Source organism: Schistocerca cancellata, chromosome 3 (genome assembly GCF_023864275.1).
Source record: "Schistocerca cancellata isolate TAMUIC-IGC-003103 chromosome 3, iqSchCanc2.1, whole genome shotgun sequence".
Classification (NCBI taxonomy): Eukaryota; Metazoa; Arthropoda; class Insecta; order Orthoptera; family Acrididae; genus Schistocerca; species Schistocerca cancellata.
Window position 1 is genome coordinate 26,035,149 of NC_064628.1, and position 17,760 is coordinate 26,052,908.

Genomic DNA, 17,760 nt, shown 5'->3' on the forward strand with positions numbered 1-17,760 from the left:
GATGAGCTTCTCAGAGTCTAGAAAGGTCATTATGTCTGAACACAAAATATGTTCCATGAATTCTATGATTTCAAGAATAGAGAATTGGTTAATATTATTCCCTTTAACCTGATACAGTCTTCAGAGAAGAATTAAACAGTGAGAACGACTTAGCTGATTACCCAAAGAGGAGGATCGGCTGCACGCAAGCGTATGAGTCAACTGGAAGAGACGTGAGCCGCTCAACCCAACGCAGCACTGTCTCTTGTCATTCAAGAAAGCGTTAGAACGTGGCGACCAAGTGAGAGGACTGGAAGAGAAAGCGAAATTGTAAGCCAAAAATGGGAAGAAGATATTTGAGTTGCCATAGCAACCAGGCATAACAAGACTGAGAAACTGTTTCGAGTAATTGCGTTGTGTCTACTGAACCAAAGGAAGAAAGTTGTGAAAGCAACATAATATAAGACGGTAGAAGGTAATAATGTCAAAAGAATGGAGGGCCCAATTAAGATGATTTGAGTGTGGGGAGGAAGCAATTCTCACACACTCAGTAACCAGCCACTGATGTCGATGCAGTAACCAGCCACCGACGTTGACTGCAACGGCTGCCATTCACCGTTGCTGACTTCGTTTCCACTCACCAACACCGCAACCAACGTTTGACGCTGCCGGCACCTGTGCTATTCACCGGTGCTGATTCTACACCTGCTTGCCGACGCAACATAAAACTCTACACTGGGTGAGGGAACAACAATAATTGTTTGAGTAGGGGGATAAAAAAGAAACTGTTCAAAGACTATAGTACTGTAGCTAGTACATTTAGAGGTGAAGTTGTTTTAGATGATCACTAGGCCGAAAATCAATAGGGATATGGATAGCATTCAAAAAACTGGGGAAACTTCAGAACTAGCCATGACTACGACAGTAAGGAGGCACCAGACTGGTCTGAGGTAGTGAATTTACTTAAAGCCCAGAGAGCAGATTCAGCGGCTTTAAGAAAAGAACTAAGTGATCAGAATGCTTCATTAAGAAAAGAATTAAATGCTAAGTTAGATGCTCAAAGAGCAGATTTAAATGCTGAAAATGCTTCTTTAAGACAAGAACTAAGTGATCAAACTCTTAAGTTAGATTCAGTAAATACACAATTGAACATCAAATTAGATGCTCAGAGTGATGTTTTAAGTAGCCAAAGTGGAATCTTAAACAGTCAAGCAGCTAATATGGTTTTGTTAAAGACTGAATTTGACTCTTTAAATAATAAGGTAGAAAATCTGAAATTGGATTTAAAGAGTGTACAAACCAGTTCTTTGAATACTCATCTTGATCAACTATTCACTGAGTTTAACCAAAGACAGGATGAGCAATTTCAGGATTTAACTAAAAAATTCGTAACCTTTTAGTTCATCCCTATGAAATCCCCAAACCACCTTCCCTACCCTCTGGCTCCTACCCCTGTAACCGTCCCCGGTGTAAAACCTGTCCCATGCACCCTCCCACCACCACCTATTCCAGTCCTGTAACCCGGAAGGTATACACGATCAAAGGCAGAGCCACGTGTGAAAGCACCCACGTGATTTACCAACTGACCTGCCTACACTGTGAAGCGTTCTATGTGGGAATGACCAGCAACAAACTGTCCATTCGCATGAATGGACACAGGCAGACAGTGTTTGTTGGTAATGAGGATCACCCTGTGGCTAAACATGCCTTGGTGCACGGCCAGCACATCTTGGCACAGTGTTACACCGTCTGGGTTATCTGGATACTTCCCACTAACACCAACCTGTCAGAACTCCGGAGATGGGAACTTGCCCTTCAGCATATCCTCTCTTCTCGCTATCCGCCAGGCCTCAATCTCCGCTAATTTCTAATTTCAATTTGCCGCCGCTCATACCTCACCTGTCTTTCAACATCATCTTTGCCTTTGTACTTCCGCCCCGACTGACATCTCTGCCCAAACTCTTTGCCTTTACAAATGTCTGCTTGTGTCTGTGTATATGAGGATGGATATGTGTGTGTGTGCAAGTGTATACCTGTCCTTTTTTCCCCCTAAGGTAAGTCTTTCCGCTCCCGGGATTGGAATGACTCCTTACCCTCTCCCTTAAAACCCAAATCCTTTTTTCTTTCCCTCTCCTTCCCTCTTTCCTGACGAGGCAACCGTTGGTTGCGAAAGCTAGAATTTTGTGTGTATGTTTGTGTTTGTTTGTGTGTCTATCGACCTGCCAGCGCTTTTGTTTGGTAAGTCTCATCATCTTTCTTTTTAGATATAAAAAATTAGAATATGACATTGAAGATAAATGTAATAATATAGATACGGAACTTGTCGAAAAATTAGGATCATTTCAGCATGTATGTAATGTTACATTCAATGCTGTAAAGCAAAGGTTGTGCACCCTGAAAGAGAGTGTTGAGAAACAGGATAAGCCAATTCCTACAGTCCAATCACAAATTGCATGCGTCAACATGCAAGTAAATAATGTAGAACAAAATTTCAAAGAAAAAATAGTGAACTTTGACTTTATAAATGTAAGTAATCTGGCAGAACCATTTGACCGAATTATAGATCGAGAAATTACTGAGAGTATAATCTCCATAAACGTTGCAACTGTTGCTTTTTCCAAACAGAATGATACTAACAAGGTTATAGACAACTTGTGCAAGAAATTCAAACTTGTCCATGACAAAGTTGAAAACAGAATAACCTTATATGATGTTGTGTTACCTAGTAAAGTGGTGATTGTTTTTCTGTAGGGAGACTTTCACTCAAAATGTAAAGAGAAGTACCGGTTTGCTCTTGCTCAAGTGAGGTTAATGTCAGATTCATGGGATGCGGGCGGAGTCACATCTGTTCCCCAGGGACGTTAACATTCTGTGTTAACGGACAGAGTGACGACCGTCGGTTTCTGAATTGTTTTCGGTGTTGTTTCCACATTAGTTTTCCTACATCTAGTTCACTTCAAATCTTCAACTAATCTGTAATCTATTCATAACCTCTTAAACTATCCTATCATGTTAGTATTTAAGTGACCGAACATGACTACAAGAAGATTGTGACTAATTTAAGAGAATCATGTATAAACAGTGATCTCTAAACGTAAAATGAAATGAACAGAATAATATTCTGGTAGAATGTATAATGTGATGGTACTATGTGACTTTAAGACTGAATGAACAGAATAGAATATTAGATTTAAGAATAATATAATATGAGGTGACTAATGAAATAACTATCTTATCGTAGTGTATAATTTTCTATTTTTATAGAACATTTATACCTTTTATGAGATGTGGTGTAGATGGGAGGATTTGTATCGATCTTGAAAGGGGTGGGTATTGTAGGTAAAGACATGACTTGCACCACACACACACACACACACACACACACACACACACACACCACACCTAACCTACCACACCTTTCAGATAACCATCACGAACAAGTGTGATTGATTCTTCACCATTTGCCATTCTATAGATGTTGCTAAGATTTTTCTTCGGGGGCTTCAAAGGTGAAGGTGAGAATGTTCGTTCTGCAGGAGACGTTGAACATCATACCTCCTCCGGCTTCTCGCTCATGTACTGGCGAAGTAAGGATCCTGGGGAAGGGGGTGGGAAGGGTTTTCCTGTATTTAAGGCTATCTCCTTTTTCTCCTTCAATCTTAGTAACCATCTCTATTTTTTACTTTCTTACTTGTCATCTGAGTACTTGTCTATCTTTCCCTTTTTCCATATGCATATACTTCTATTGCTAAAGTCCTTCTCATTCTCTGTGGTTTCCTATAACCTTCAACTTATTTCACATAAGTAGGCCAAAGAATCAGGCTGCACAAACACACATTGACATACACACAAGGTTACACTTAGACAGGGGACTGATGACCTTAGATGTTAAGTCCCATAATGCTCAGGGCCATTTGAACACTTAGACACAAACATGAAAATTATGGGCTAGAAACCTGAAGCGATGTCAGAACTGCCAAGGGATGGAGAGGAATAAAGACATATGTACATATGAGTAGATGCACATATTGTATGGTTGATATATGACGGTTCTGCATCATCCCTTTTTTTTTATCTTCTGTTACTTCTTATATATTTATACATAGGTATAAGAACAGAGGCAGTTCTACATCGCACAAGGAAGTGTGAGAAATGGAGAGCAGAAACTAAGGAAGAACTAATGAGCATAAGCCAGGGAGGAACTAATGGTGATAATTATTTAGGAATATCAGTTGAATATTTGTTCTAATGGTTTGTAGGAGAAGTATAGAATAAAGAAAGGTATGATATATTGAATTATATATAAATATGAGGTCTGCTGAAAGTGTAGAAGTTGAAAAGTTATGGAGGACTCTAGGACATCAAATAAGGTACCCAGAGGTAAGAGTGAAGTGTGAAGTAGAACTGAATTTTGCCAGGTAATATTTAGCGACAGTACACATAAATATGTATACTAGGGCAATGAACCATGGGGCCTACTCACAAAGGATAAGGGGGGCGCACCCAGCTTTTATTAAATGAAGAAAAAGGCAGATAGGCAGACTGAAGAGAGGCTGACCTATACTGTGCGGGCAGGGGCACCAAGAAGGGGATTGACCTGTACCATAGAATATAGGAATAAGAAAGAGGCGTACCTACCAAAACGGAAGGAGGTAGTGCATCCATAGGATCAACCCGGAGATAAAGTATAGGTATTGTGCCTAAAGGGAAGGACAGTATCATGACAGAAGTCACACAGTTTTATAGAGATTATTCTGATAAGTTTGGATTCTTTACATCGGCAGCGTTATTAGGAGTTTCGAGTGTTAGAAAGAACACGTTCATTTTTTTCTCCAGACTACAAGTTACTGTAGGAAATGAGACTGTTAAGTACTAAAGAAAAGGTAGTTTAGAGAATTATACTAAAGGATGAGGCAATCAATAGTCTATGCCACCTGGAGTTTGTGACTGGAAAACAAAAATGCTGTCAGCACAATTCCTAGATGTAAAAGTACTAACTCCAACATCAGGTAAAATGCTCAGATAGTTATTGTCGAAACGAACAAAAACAAGAAAAGGAAAATATAGGTATTAAGTACACAAGGACTAAAAGAGATATATTGTATACTGATTGAAATATAAATTAGTGTTGTGATAGATATTAATGTACATGATGAATATGCGTAAAATATTGCTGTTCGAGCTAAGGGAGGGATATGTAGTGCTTCGAGGATTTCGGGGTAAATTCTAGAAACACTTAGCTCTTCACCGTCTCGAACACCCGACATTTTAATGATGAGGGTGAGAGAGCCTTTTTACTGCACCACACTCATCTGTGTGTGCAGGAGGGACAGCTGTCATGAGAAGCCAGGAGCTGCATCAGATGAGCGGCCCTGACAAGTGGTTACCAGCAGTGCCTTGGAATTTACATAAAAAAGTCAAAGAGTGTTTGTATAATGTTCTGTGGTTTGTGGTGTCATGAGGATTGTTACAGAGACAGATGAAGCGTGTATTGTATAGAGACTCTCACTTGATGTCTTGGCTCTGTATGAGGCAGCACTTATGTAATTGTATGGGTATTTTGTCGATTCTGACGTTTATCTTGGAAGCAGTTGGCTTGCTGGAGCTTGTACAGAATAATTGTTACTTTGAAGATGAGAATTGAAAATATATGATTGTTGAACTGAAAAGATTCTACAAGTCCATGATTTATTTCAAGAATAGAGAGCTGGTTAATATTATTCCCTTTAACCTGATACAGTCTTCAGAGAAGAATTAAACAGTGAGAGCAACATATTTGATGACCCAAAGAAGAGGATCAGCTGCACACACAACGTATGAGTCAACTGGAAGAGACATGTGAGCCGCACAACCCAGCACAGCACTGTCTCTTGTCGTCCAAGCAAGTGTCAGAAGCTGTATGGAATGAGTCATTTTATATTCATATGTACCACATTTTATGGACTCTTAAGATGCTACAGACTGTAGGACACATCGTAATTTTTAAGCAGTTAAAAAAACATTTTTACTATTTTTATTATTAGATTGCAAAGCAAGGCGAAAAGAATTCTTAATCTATAAAACTGAACTGACCTTTCAAATCCCTGAAAATATTCATCTTCTAGTTTTGGCCATTTTTCTTTCAGTCTCAACAGTATGGCTACATGCTGACCATTTACAAGTATTTTTTCCCCTTTTCAGTTGTAAATTAGTAATTTTTACTCACCACTGTATACAAATCATGTAAATAAATGTCAAGGAGAAACTTTTTCAGTTTTCAAATTTAATTCCAGTGTCTGCCAGACATTTTATGTTATTGGACAGGTGATTAAAAACTTTGGTGGCTGAGTAGTGGACCCTTTTTGGGCTAAAGTCTACCTTAATGTGGAATAATGAATGTCATTTTTTCTTCTGCTTTGTAGCTAAGTACATCATCGTTCCTTTTCAAATGTAGTGAGTTATTTTCAACAAACTTCATGGGAGAGTACCCATACACTGTGAAGCAGTAGTCAAAAATACCTAATTCCTTAAACAGATGTCCACAAAATAATCATGGATGAGCTTTTTGTACAATGAAAACTAAATTTCTTAAACTTGAGTTTTTCCATAATGTTATTCTATGTGAAATATGTTAACATAACAACTTATCAGTTTTCAATATTTGCAATGATTGAAAGTGCAAATGTGGCTGAACTGAGTTGTTCTAGGAGTTCAAGAATGTGGTTTTTCCTGATTAAGTTATCAACAAAATAGACACCTAAAATTTTGACTTTTTCACCATAGTTATTACTTCTGCTCCATGTGTTATGTAGTTATATCATTGACATCATACCATTATATGTGCATGTCACATCTTTTTGAAATCATTTGCAGCAAAACATTCTCTAATACTTTTTTGAACATTGTTTGTCATTTCTTCTGTTCCTGTATGCCTACTTGGATTTATTACGATAAATTATCAATGTCATCTGCAAATGGAACCAGTTCTGTTTGGCCTCTGTGTGTGTGTGTGTGTGTGTGTGTGTGTGTGTGTGTGTGTGTGTGTGTGTGTGTGTGCGCATGTGCATGTGTCTGACAGCTTAATCTATTTTTAATGTACATTAAATGCACCTATGTGCTCCTGTGTCTGAGATTGAACCTTGTGGAATGCTTCTAAAATGTGGTGAATATATGAGGTCTGTTCAAAAAATTCTGGAACTTTGTCCACAAAATTTTTCTACATTTACCTTTTACTTATTGTGCATGGTGTCCTTCGAAATACTCTGCTTGACATTTGATACTCTGCTCCCAATGCTGTCTCCACTTCCGGAAGCAGTCTTGGTACGTCTATAGCTGGATTGTGCAAAAAGCCATCTGCGAACTTTCTTTTATCTCGTCAAGAGTTGCAAATCTTTGTCCTTTCAGTGTGGTTTTCAACTTTCAAAATAAAAGAAGTCCACACGGGTCAGGTCTGGTGAGTATAGAGGATGAGGCAGCACAGTGATTTAATTTTTTGTGCTGTAGTCATGCACCAAAAGCGATGAATGTACGGGTGCCTTATTGTGATGGAAGAGCTACAAATTGTCTCACCACGTTTCAGGCCCTTCCATTCTCATATTTTCTCACATGTGTCACAACATGTCCTGATAGTACCATTGATTAACAATTTGTCCCTGTGGCGAGAACTCATGATGAACTAATCCTTCAAAGTCAAATAAAACTATCAGCATGGCATTGACATTTAACTTAAGCTAATTAGCTTTTTCTGGTCTTGGAGAACCTCTCCCAATCTATTGTGAAGATTGAACCTTGGTCCCAACATCAGACCCATGGACACACATCTCGTCATTGGTTATGATTCTCTTAAGAAACATCTCACTCTCATTTGCGCGATCCAAAAGCTCTTCTCAGATTGCAAGGCGAAGGTCATTCTGGTCCTGACTCATGAGCCACGGGACGGACTTGGCGACAACACAATCCATTCCAAGATGCTGTGTCAGGATTTCATGACATGATCCAATTGAAATGTTACATTGTTCTGTAATCTCTTGGACAGTCAATCTCTGACTGGCATGCTCAATTTTGTTAATGTTCCTGACACGAGCATCGTCAATAGTTGTCGGAGGGTGTTCTGAATGAGGGTCATCTTTAACTTCCATCCTGCCATTTTCAAGCCATGTGAACCACTACTAACACTGAGTGTGGCTTAATCACTCATCACTGTAGGATTCCTGCATCATTTGGTGTGTCACTGTAAAGATTTTCTTGAGTTTCATACAAAATTTAATACAGACGCATTGCTCCTCTGCTTCTGCTATTTTGAAATTCGCAAACTGTGCGACACGACCTTCTACCCAATACAGCACTGAACAATAACTAACAGACATACAACAATGAAACTTCCAGCAGTTACACATTACACACAGCTTTGTATAGGGTCGCCAACCGCATTTTGCGTCAACACACCATTGGTACAAAATTCTGAATGTAGCGAAATTTTTTGAACAAACCTTGTATATATAACTGGCATTCCCAGTTGATCAACTGTTCTGAAATTGAAACAGTGATTTGCTAAGGATATTATTGTTGCTGAGGTAGGCTACTATTCTAGACGATATAACCTTCTCAGATTTTTTGGGAAATGATGGCAGTAGTGAAACCAGTTGGTAGTTACTGACGTTGTCCTATTCCATTTCTTATAGATGCAGCTTTAACAATGGCATATTTCAGTCTCACTGGAAAAATGCTCTGAGTTAGTGATACAATACATATTTTAGAAATGACAATAGTTGTTATGCAGGGAAACACTTTAGCACTCTGTTAAAAATACTATCAAATCCAGATGAGCTTTTATTTTTGAGAGAATATGTAACTTTATTAATTATTTATTAATTAAGGAGAAGTGAGAGAGAGACATCTATATTATCAACAATAATGGAAATTCCTGGATCTACATGTACATGGAACAATATGTAAAAGAATCTCCCACCTATAGTGGGCAGATGTATGATGCATAGATACATGTAACAGAAAACATTGTTCATAGTAGCTTTTGAGCTCTTGCTCTTTTTCTACAAAAAGTATGCACATTCACTTACACGGATACCCAAATGATCACTACCACAGCAAGACTGATTGTTATCAGTTATTGAGAGAACTTGTGTGGGCAGTTTGAGGTGGGGTGGGGGTGGGAAACGATCGTGAGGCAAGGAAAGGGTAACAGGATAATGTGAGGCGGATCTTTCGACAGATGATTCAACGGCTGCACAGCTAGATGAAAGGAGTTCTGAGGATAGAGCATATAAGAGATATAGAAAGAGGGAGAGGGTGGGGAGAGGGGAGAGGGAGACGGATGAAGAAGGTGGAGATGAAGAAAGAGACAGGGAGGGGACAGAGACAAGCTAAGGCTTCCTATTGGTTTCAAAATACTTGTGACCTGGTATCTTGCTTCTGATTTGTCCTGTATCATCTGTCTTAAATGCCTGCATAGTATCAGCTACCTAGCAGCAAGACTTTTTTTTCAGAATCTCTTTTTCATTGACACTCAGTTTTCTGTTAAAAGTCTGCTACAACCTACAGTTGGATGAGAGGCTCTTCTCCTACCACTTCAGGCAACACAGCAAATTTATTAGATTGTGGAATCTCAAATGCAGATGAAGAAGCAGAATAACTGTTCACCCTTTTGCCCATTACTACTTACATTTCCCCAGTTCCCACAGACTTTTTCCTCCCTTCAACCTATCTGGTTCAAATTTCACGTAATTTAATGCAGCCTGAAAGGCACAAATCTGTACTTTCTACTCTACAATTCTCTCGTCTTTTTAACATAGCCAACAGTTCCATGAGAGAGCTTTGAGTTTCCCATTCAATTCCCCTCTAAAATTACCCCACTGGAACTCCAAGCCACAATCTTCACCACTTCCTGACTGAATACCCTACGGTAACATCCACATTTGTTACACATTGAGAAACAAAATTTGTGCTCAAAAACAGTTGCAAACCAATTGACACACTGTACAGTACACAAATTTTCATTATTTATGAGCTGCAAAAATTAGGCCTACAGATAGCATTTCAAATGTATAATAAACATATAAAGTTAGTTATTTCCACTCAAAATAATCCCTGTGCTCACTTAACTGCAATATGTGTTAATTAAATTGCTCAAAATAAAGTGTCACTTTTAATCATCACTTAGCGCGTGATATGGGACAAAGTTTACTTTTTGCAAAATACAGCCTGCCTCAAGTGATGCAGCTTATGTGACAATTTAAATTAAAAACTCAGAAGTTTGAGTATGCGCATTGATAAGAACTTGAACTCAAAAGTACATAGGTATTACAAGATGTTTAAGGTTAGTGACTTTTACAACATGGATGCCAGAAGATTTTAGAGATGAAAGGGGCTGTTTAAATGGATTGGTGTATTATGGACTAATATTCCTGATCACTTATAAGAATATGGAATGCCTACTTAACTATAATTGTCATTATTGTTATTTATTAAAACAAGTGGTATTTAGGAAGTATTGCACTTTCAATGAGGGCTAAAGGTTGGGGGGATGGTCCATAACAACAAACATTCATAACACATTACCCATCTCATTTCAAGTACTAGGAAACTGAAAATAATACCATTTGTAGAGATTATTATTATTGTTATTGTTATTATTTTTGATTATTCCCATTTAAAGAGAGCATGAATTCCTCGATGATGATTGTTTATCGTTTTCTGAGCCCAAATTTTCTTCGTTTGTTCACTGTGTTGTTTCTTTCGCTCTGCTGTCCATTTGCCTCCTGGTCTCTTCTGTGTCGTGGTGTCAAATTTATGTTTTTTTGATGATGATCCTGAATTCAGTTCTATTTTCTGCATTGTTTACTGTTATGTGTGCTTGTCTGAGGTCCTCTTCAACTTCTTTTATTGATTTTGTTTTTTCCCCTGCCTGAGTTGATGACTTTAAGAATTCGCTTTGAAATTCTGTTTTCATTCATCCTGTGGATATGTCCGTAGAACTGCATTCTTCTTTTCCTTATTGTATCTGTGATCTTGTCTGTGTATTTCTAGAATTCTGATGTTGGTATCTTCTTCCAAATTCCTTGCTCTTGTATCGAGCCAAAAATTTTCCTGAGAATTTTCCTTTCATGTTTCTCTATTTCTTTGATTTTAGTTTGCCCACCTATTTGTGTTGTTTCAGATGCATACAGTGCCTCCGGAAGTACGACAGTGTTGTAGTGCCTCAGTTTTGCATTAATGGATATGGACTGTTTGTTATAATAGTTCCACATGAGTTTATATGCTTTCTGTAGTTTTTTTATTATTTCCTCATTGGCCATTAGTTTGACCCCTGATGGCTGGATGATTTCTCCCAGGTACTTAAAATGTGGTACTTGTACCATTTTCCCATGGGTTGTCACAATAGGCAATTTGTCTTGTGCCACTCTTTCTATGTACTGGGTTTTCTCATACGAAATTTGCAGGCCAGTTCTTTGTGCAATTTCGTGTAACTTCTCTATGGCATTAGTGGCTTCTTTTCTATTATTTGTGAGGATTGCAAGGTCATCTGCAAAAGCTAAACACTTCATATTGAATCTATTATTAATTTTTTTCAAGAATGATATTAAAGAGTAATGGTGAAAGTCCGTCACCCTGTCCCACTCCAGTTTGGATTTCAAATGGTTCAGAGATACCCCCATAAATTTAACCTGGGAGACTGTGACAGTTAATGTTTGGCGAATGATTGCTCTTGTCTTTCTGGCAATGCTGAATTCTTCCAGCGCGTTGCAGAGCACTACTCTGTCTATTGAGTCGTAGGCCTTTTTAAGATCTACAAAAGGGGCCACTGTCTTTTGGGTGTTTCTCATCTGGAGAATCATTTACAGATTCCAGATCTGTTCTATGCATGATCGTCCCTTGCAAAAACCAGCCTGGTATTCTCCTATTTGTGGGTCAGCTTGTTATTCTAATCTATTCGTGAGAACTTTTGATAGGATTTTATACGTGACCGGCACGAGTGAGATACCCCTGTAATTATTTGGTTCAGTTTTGTCCCCTTTTTTGTGGAGTGAATGGATGAGTGTGCATTTCACATTATTATTAATATTATTAAAATACATTAATACAACTTAGTTGTTATTGATTTGTAGTGCTACATTGCACAGATGTGTAACTGTGTGACAGTGTAGAAAGTATTAACAAAAAACGTTATGCCTGAATCTTTTAAAATAAAAATAAAAAAAATATTGTGGAAGAATGTGTTTATTTGTCAATGACAGGTAACACACTGAGGTGACAAAAGTAATGGGATACCTCCTAGTATCCTGTCAGAACTCCTTTTGCCTGGCATAGTGCAGCAACTTAACATGGCAGTTGTTGAAAGTCCCCTGCAGAAATATTGAGCCTGTTGCCTCTGTAGCCATCCATAATTTCAAAGGTGCTGCCGGTGCAGGATTCTGTCCATGAACTGACCTCTCAATCATGTCGCATCCCTGTTTGATGGGTTTCATGTTGGACGATCGGGATGGCCAAATCATTTGCTTGATGTGTCCAGAATGTTCTTCAAATCAATTGCGAACAATTGTGGTCTGGTGACATAGCACATTGTCATCTATAAAAATACCATTATTGTTTGGAAACACGAAGCCCATGAATGGCTGCAGATGGTTTCAGAGTAGCAAAACATAACCAAGACCCAGTCCATTTCATGTAAACACAGCCCACACCATTGTCGCCCACCCTCTACTTGCAGAGTGCCTTGTTGACAACTTGGGTCATTGGCTTTGTGTGGTCTGCAGCCACACTCGAACCATACCATCAGCTCTTGCCAACTGAAATCGGGACTCATCTGACGATTCCATTCTAGTGTCCAGCCAATATGGTCAAGAGCCCAAGAGAAGCACTGCGGGCAATGTCATGCTGTTAGCAATGGCACTAATCTCGCTCATCTGCTGCCATAGCTCATTAATGCCAAATTTTTCCATACTGCCCTAATGGATCTGTTCATCATAACTCCCACATTGATTTCTACTTTTATTTCACACTGTGCTGCTTGTCTGTTAGCACTGACAACTCTCTCTGAATGCCTCTGCTTTCGATCATTAAGTGGAGGCCATCAGCCATTGCGTTGTCCTTGGTGAGAGGTAATGCATCAGATGTGATTTTCTGGGGACACTTGACACTGTGTGACAAAGCAAGTAGGTATATGTTTACTTACCCTCTTGTTTTGCCATCTGCCTCCTTAAATTCGTTTTTATCAATTTTGACTGATTGCCATTAACATACGTGAGTATAATCTGCATTTTCATAAAAGAGAAATATTGGCCCTCAGTTTTAAAGAATGTAACATCAGATCTAATTTTGTGCTTAGTTTTACGTATGTAATTGATTTTCTAATTTATTTTGACTATTCCTAGTTTATACTTTCATTAAAGGACAAAATCAGTAATTGTTTCCTAACTTAAATTCTGTTGTTGATGTATAAACAAATATAAATTCTGTACTAATTATAAACATTTGGAGGAACAACTAATGCTACTCTTAAAGATTCTATTTGGCTCTATTTGAAAATATGTTAGCAAAGTCAGCCCTTAATTAATTCCAAAGTAATTGACAGTTTATCAAAGGTATTATTTGTGTAACGATATACGTTAATTGCATCATTTAAACAATAATTCAGCCTCACTCATGTTGTAGAAAAAACTGTTAAAGAAAATCAATTTTCTGATCTATTCAGTTAATCAAATGAGTTAAGTTTTAATTGTAATTTCTGTGAATTTAACTTCGACCAATGTGTAGTTTCAGCACCTATTATTGTGAGGGTATATAAGAGCATGATTTTTTGTCCAGAGACAGTCAGTTCACGGCCGAGTATCAGACGAGGAACCTGTATTGGTTGGATCAACAACAGTGCATCCGTGAAATAAGTGTAACACAATTAGGCCTTGTGTTAAAACAATGACAGTGTCTGCTCCATACATACCTTTCTGAATAGAACTGTGAACTTTGTGGTTAGGTTTTTACTGCTCGTAGATGTTCAACAGTAAACTATTGTAGCAGTATGTGGAGGTTTGCGTGCAAACTATTAATGAGGCTTATGGAAAGTTAAAACCATAGTGCACTGGCCATATAAAACTGTGTATTATTTAGGTGGGCGGAGGGATAGGTTGTGAATAGTGAAAGTAAACTACTGTGAAATGCAACTATGTACCTGTCAGCTACATTATTTAAAGTAGTCAGTGTTGTACTTCCACACCCCATTTTTCAGCTGGTATCACAATGCAGTACATCGACACTGGGGACAACAAACGAAGAAATAAAGAAGGTGAACTGTCACAACTGTATATTTCGGATATTGAATTCCCCCAACAATTTCCTAAATGGAATGTTTATGTGTCTATCTCCAACTACCGTTCTGTGTTCAATGTCTGTTAATTCCCTCATGCAGCCATAATCACATCGGAAACCTTTTCACATGAATGACCTGAGTCTGAGTACAGTGATAACTCTGCCAATGCATTGCCCTTTATACCTTTGTGTATGTGATATTACGAACATCTGTATATGTGCCTATTGCTATCCCTTGACTTTTGTCACATCAGTATAGTTTGTAACACATGGTGTCCATTGTGGAATTCTTTATGTAGCTGCATATGCCAACATCATCTTCACAGTACATTTATTCTGTTGTTGTCAACAATCATTGATTGTCTAGAAGTAACTGGAACTTTCACAAGTATGATACTGTAAGGAAAAATTACACATGTTAACCAATGATCAGCTTCAGTATTGTGCAAAGAGTAAGGGGGGGGGGGGGGGGGAGAGAGAGAGGGGGGGGGGGGGAGATATTTCTGCTGTATTAAACCGGAAATGAAGTTAATTTATCACTATCATATGATGAAAACTGGTAAGTATAACTATAAATGTCCTTTTAGTTGTCACACATGCACTTGGAAGATGTGTCTGATATATCAGATTTGTTACATACTGACTCGTTCCACATCATAATTAATTGTTTGTCATGTTGTCTGTGGTACGAAGCACAAGGCGATCTAAACAGTTCTTATGCATTTTAGTTCTATTGTACATCTGTATCTCTGAAATAACAAGAGTAACATATACGAACACAATTAGACTGTGCTAGTACTTATTCTTCTATAAAAGATCCTTGGACTTCTGGCCACATTATTTCAGGGTAGTAGACTGTATTTACCCTGAACTGCCATAGCAAGAACTCCGAGAATGTTTTGTACAGCAGTGCCGTAATGGAAGAGTTTGTTCCCTTAGTGCTTATTCTTGTTGCAGAATGGTGTATTTTTGTATGTGATACCTGTTGTTGGATCCAGGAATGAAATACAAAAAGTAAACTTAAATAGGGATGAACCTGATGTAACCTTAAAAGGCTTTACAGTTGTCCAGGATTCATCTTCCTGCCACATTTTCACTTTATGTGAGTATTTGGACATGTTTTAAGATATAAATACCAGTTTCACTGTTTTTATTGAAAGGCTTGATCAAATGAACATTTGGGTTTTCAGGGAGTGATGGCAAACTATTCTCACTGAACATCTTCCATACCTCAGACATAAAGTCTCCCGGAAATTTTGTGCAAGCGGTCTCATGTGTCAACACCAAGAATCCAGTTGTGCTGAAGGCACTGAGTAGCACATATTTAATGTTGTATGGTGCAGATCCTAGTGAAGAAGGTTTGTGTTTAATGGATAATTTCTTAACCTAACATTACAGGTGTGTGTGTGTGTGTGTGTGTGTGTGTGTGTGTGTGTGTGTGTGTGTGTGTTTCAGCATTTTAAGAGCGACATAGTCACATATTTACTTGACATTTGTTATGAGTACTTCTATCTTTAATGTTATAATATGTCAATATTATACTCCGTACCTATTGCTGCCTTCTGGAACTTTCGGAGCTTAGTGTGCTTTTTCACTGATGGTGCATTGTCTTGTTGTTCTGTGCCCCAGTGTTAGTGGTCCCATGCTGTCTTGGTATCGCATGCGGCCACGTTGCAGGTCAATCAGTATGAAGAATTTTGCTAGAGATTGTAATTAATAGTTGGATGTGTAACATCAGTCTGTAGGAGAAAAGTGTTTGAGTAATTGAGCTATTTCACAGAAAGGCACATAGTATTAGTTACGAGATTTATGGTTGAAACAGTGTTGTGTTTATTTATCAGTAATTTTGATGGAGAAACACATTGATATCAAAACATAAAATAAAAAGGCTGTCATGATTAATGACTACCTGTTTTTAGAGTTGAAACACACTGTAGCAATGGTTACTTCATTGTGAATGTGAAACATGCATAATTTTGCATGAGACTGGATGCTTTTTGGCATTGTTAGCGAGATGTGTTACGTGCTAAAGGGACTATAAACAAAGTTATTTGACTTGTGCTGTTATTACTTATGTGTGACATTTCCCATTCTTTAACTGAAAAGTTAAATATTTGAAACATATAAGAGTGAAGTATTTGCATTAAGCACACAGTCAGGTCTATTTCGTAACGAAGTGTGTTCCCTTGTAAACCTTCCATACTTGGGTCCAATAATTGCAAAAATTAGTCTGAAACTAAATTGAAGAGACATTGCTGGAGCTTTACACACATTTTGTGTTAATAACAAATTCTTTATTATTTACTTTTTTAAAACTCGTATTTGTGCAAAATAAGAGTGTTGTTTTGTAATGCCACTAGGCTGTGAACTGACAGTTGCAGCTGAAATTGGCTTGGTACATGAAATTTCGCCATGCAAAGAGGGTCCTATTTGACAGTGATATAATCTGGCATTAACATTTATATGATGCAGATTTCCGAGTTCAATTTCATCCGAGTCATTTTGGTGTTACTGTAAGGTTAGTTGCTTTATACTTTCATCCAAGTTACTGATCAGACACTCTTCAAAAGCACAAAGGAGAGGCAGCAGAAATATCTGTTGGGGATGCTTTGGATCATAGATCATTTTTATGATTATTAATTCTTGAAGGAGAAAGGACAGGACACGAAAAGAGCTGTAAGCCTAATGAGTACACTTAAAACAGAAAGAGAAATTTTTAAAAAGATACTTGCATGTCATTAATCATTTCAGTATAATTTGACAGATAAGAACTGAGAGTTTTCCTTGAATAAACTACAAAACTCACACCAAACCTGGGCTTTAGAATCTTTCTGACGTTTACTGTAACAGTAAAATAAAATTGCCCTTCCTGTAGTCCCATATTTAGGCTGGCATGTCTGACATGTATGTCATCATGTATCATGTTGTTCTACTTTTATTTTTATATTGTGCTGTCATCTCCAATGGATATGAACTGGTTTGACTTATTGGTTTTGACTTACTGGTAATGGAAAATTAATATTGCAACTTTGCAAGCTCCTGAAATTTGAGAATGACCCTGTCAAGTTTTATAGTACCCACTTAGTTTCTTTCCATATGCATACACATACTTTTACATTTATCTCCTCGGATGAATACAACATGTAATGAGCTACTGTTTGCATGATAGATTAGGGCAGTAGTGCTGAGTAACACGGGTATATGACTTCTATAGATTGTTTAGACAGCAAATGCTGAGGTAATGTGGTTCCAAAGCTGATCTAGCAGACGACACATGCTTTGACCCTTCCTGCACATTGTTAGCAAGAAGATTTTTGAACTGGGTAACCACAGAGGGAGGTGTGGGCAAAATGCCCTTTATACTTTTGATGTATGCTGTTTGTACAGCAAGTATTAGAGATGTAGTGCTTGTTGAGGCATTTCATCAAACAGTATGGGTGCACAAAATTTTGACATGTCAGACTTATTTGCATGTGCACTTTT

General features: G+C 38.0%; 1 protein-coding gene across 1 annotated transcript in view; it reads left to right on the plus strand.

Annotated features, from left to right (window-relative positions):
• Positions 1-17,760, plus strand: part of LOC126176828 (nucleolar protein 11) — an 85,480-nt gene that overhangs the window by 33,928 nt on the left and 33,792 nt on the right. Inside the window, exons 4-5 of the mRNA XM_049924011.1 lie at positions 15,235-15,379; positions 15,468-15,635. Coding sequence (XP_049779968.1) covers positions 15,235-15,379; positions 15,468-15,635 — 313 coding nt within the window. The remainder of the gene's footprint in view (positions 1-15,234; positions 15,380-15,467; positions 15,636-17,760) is intronic.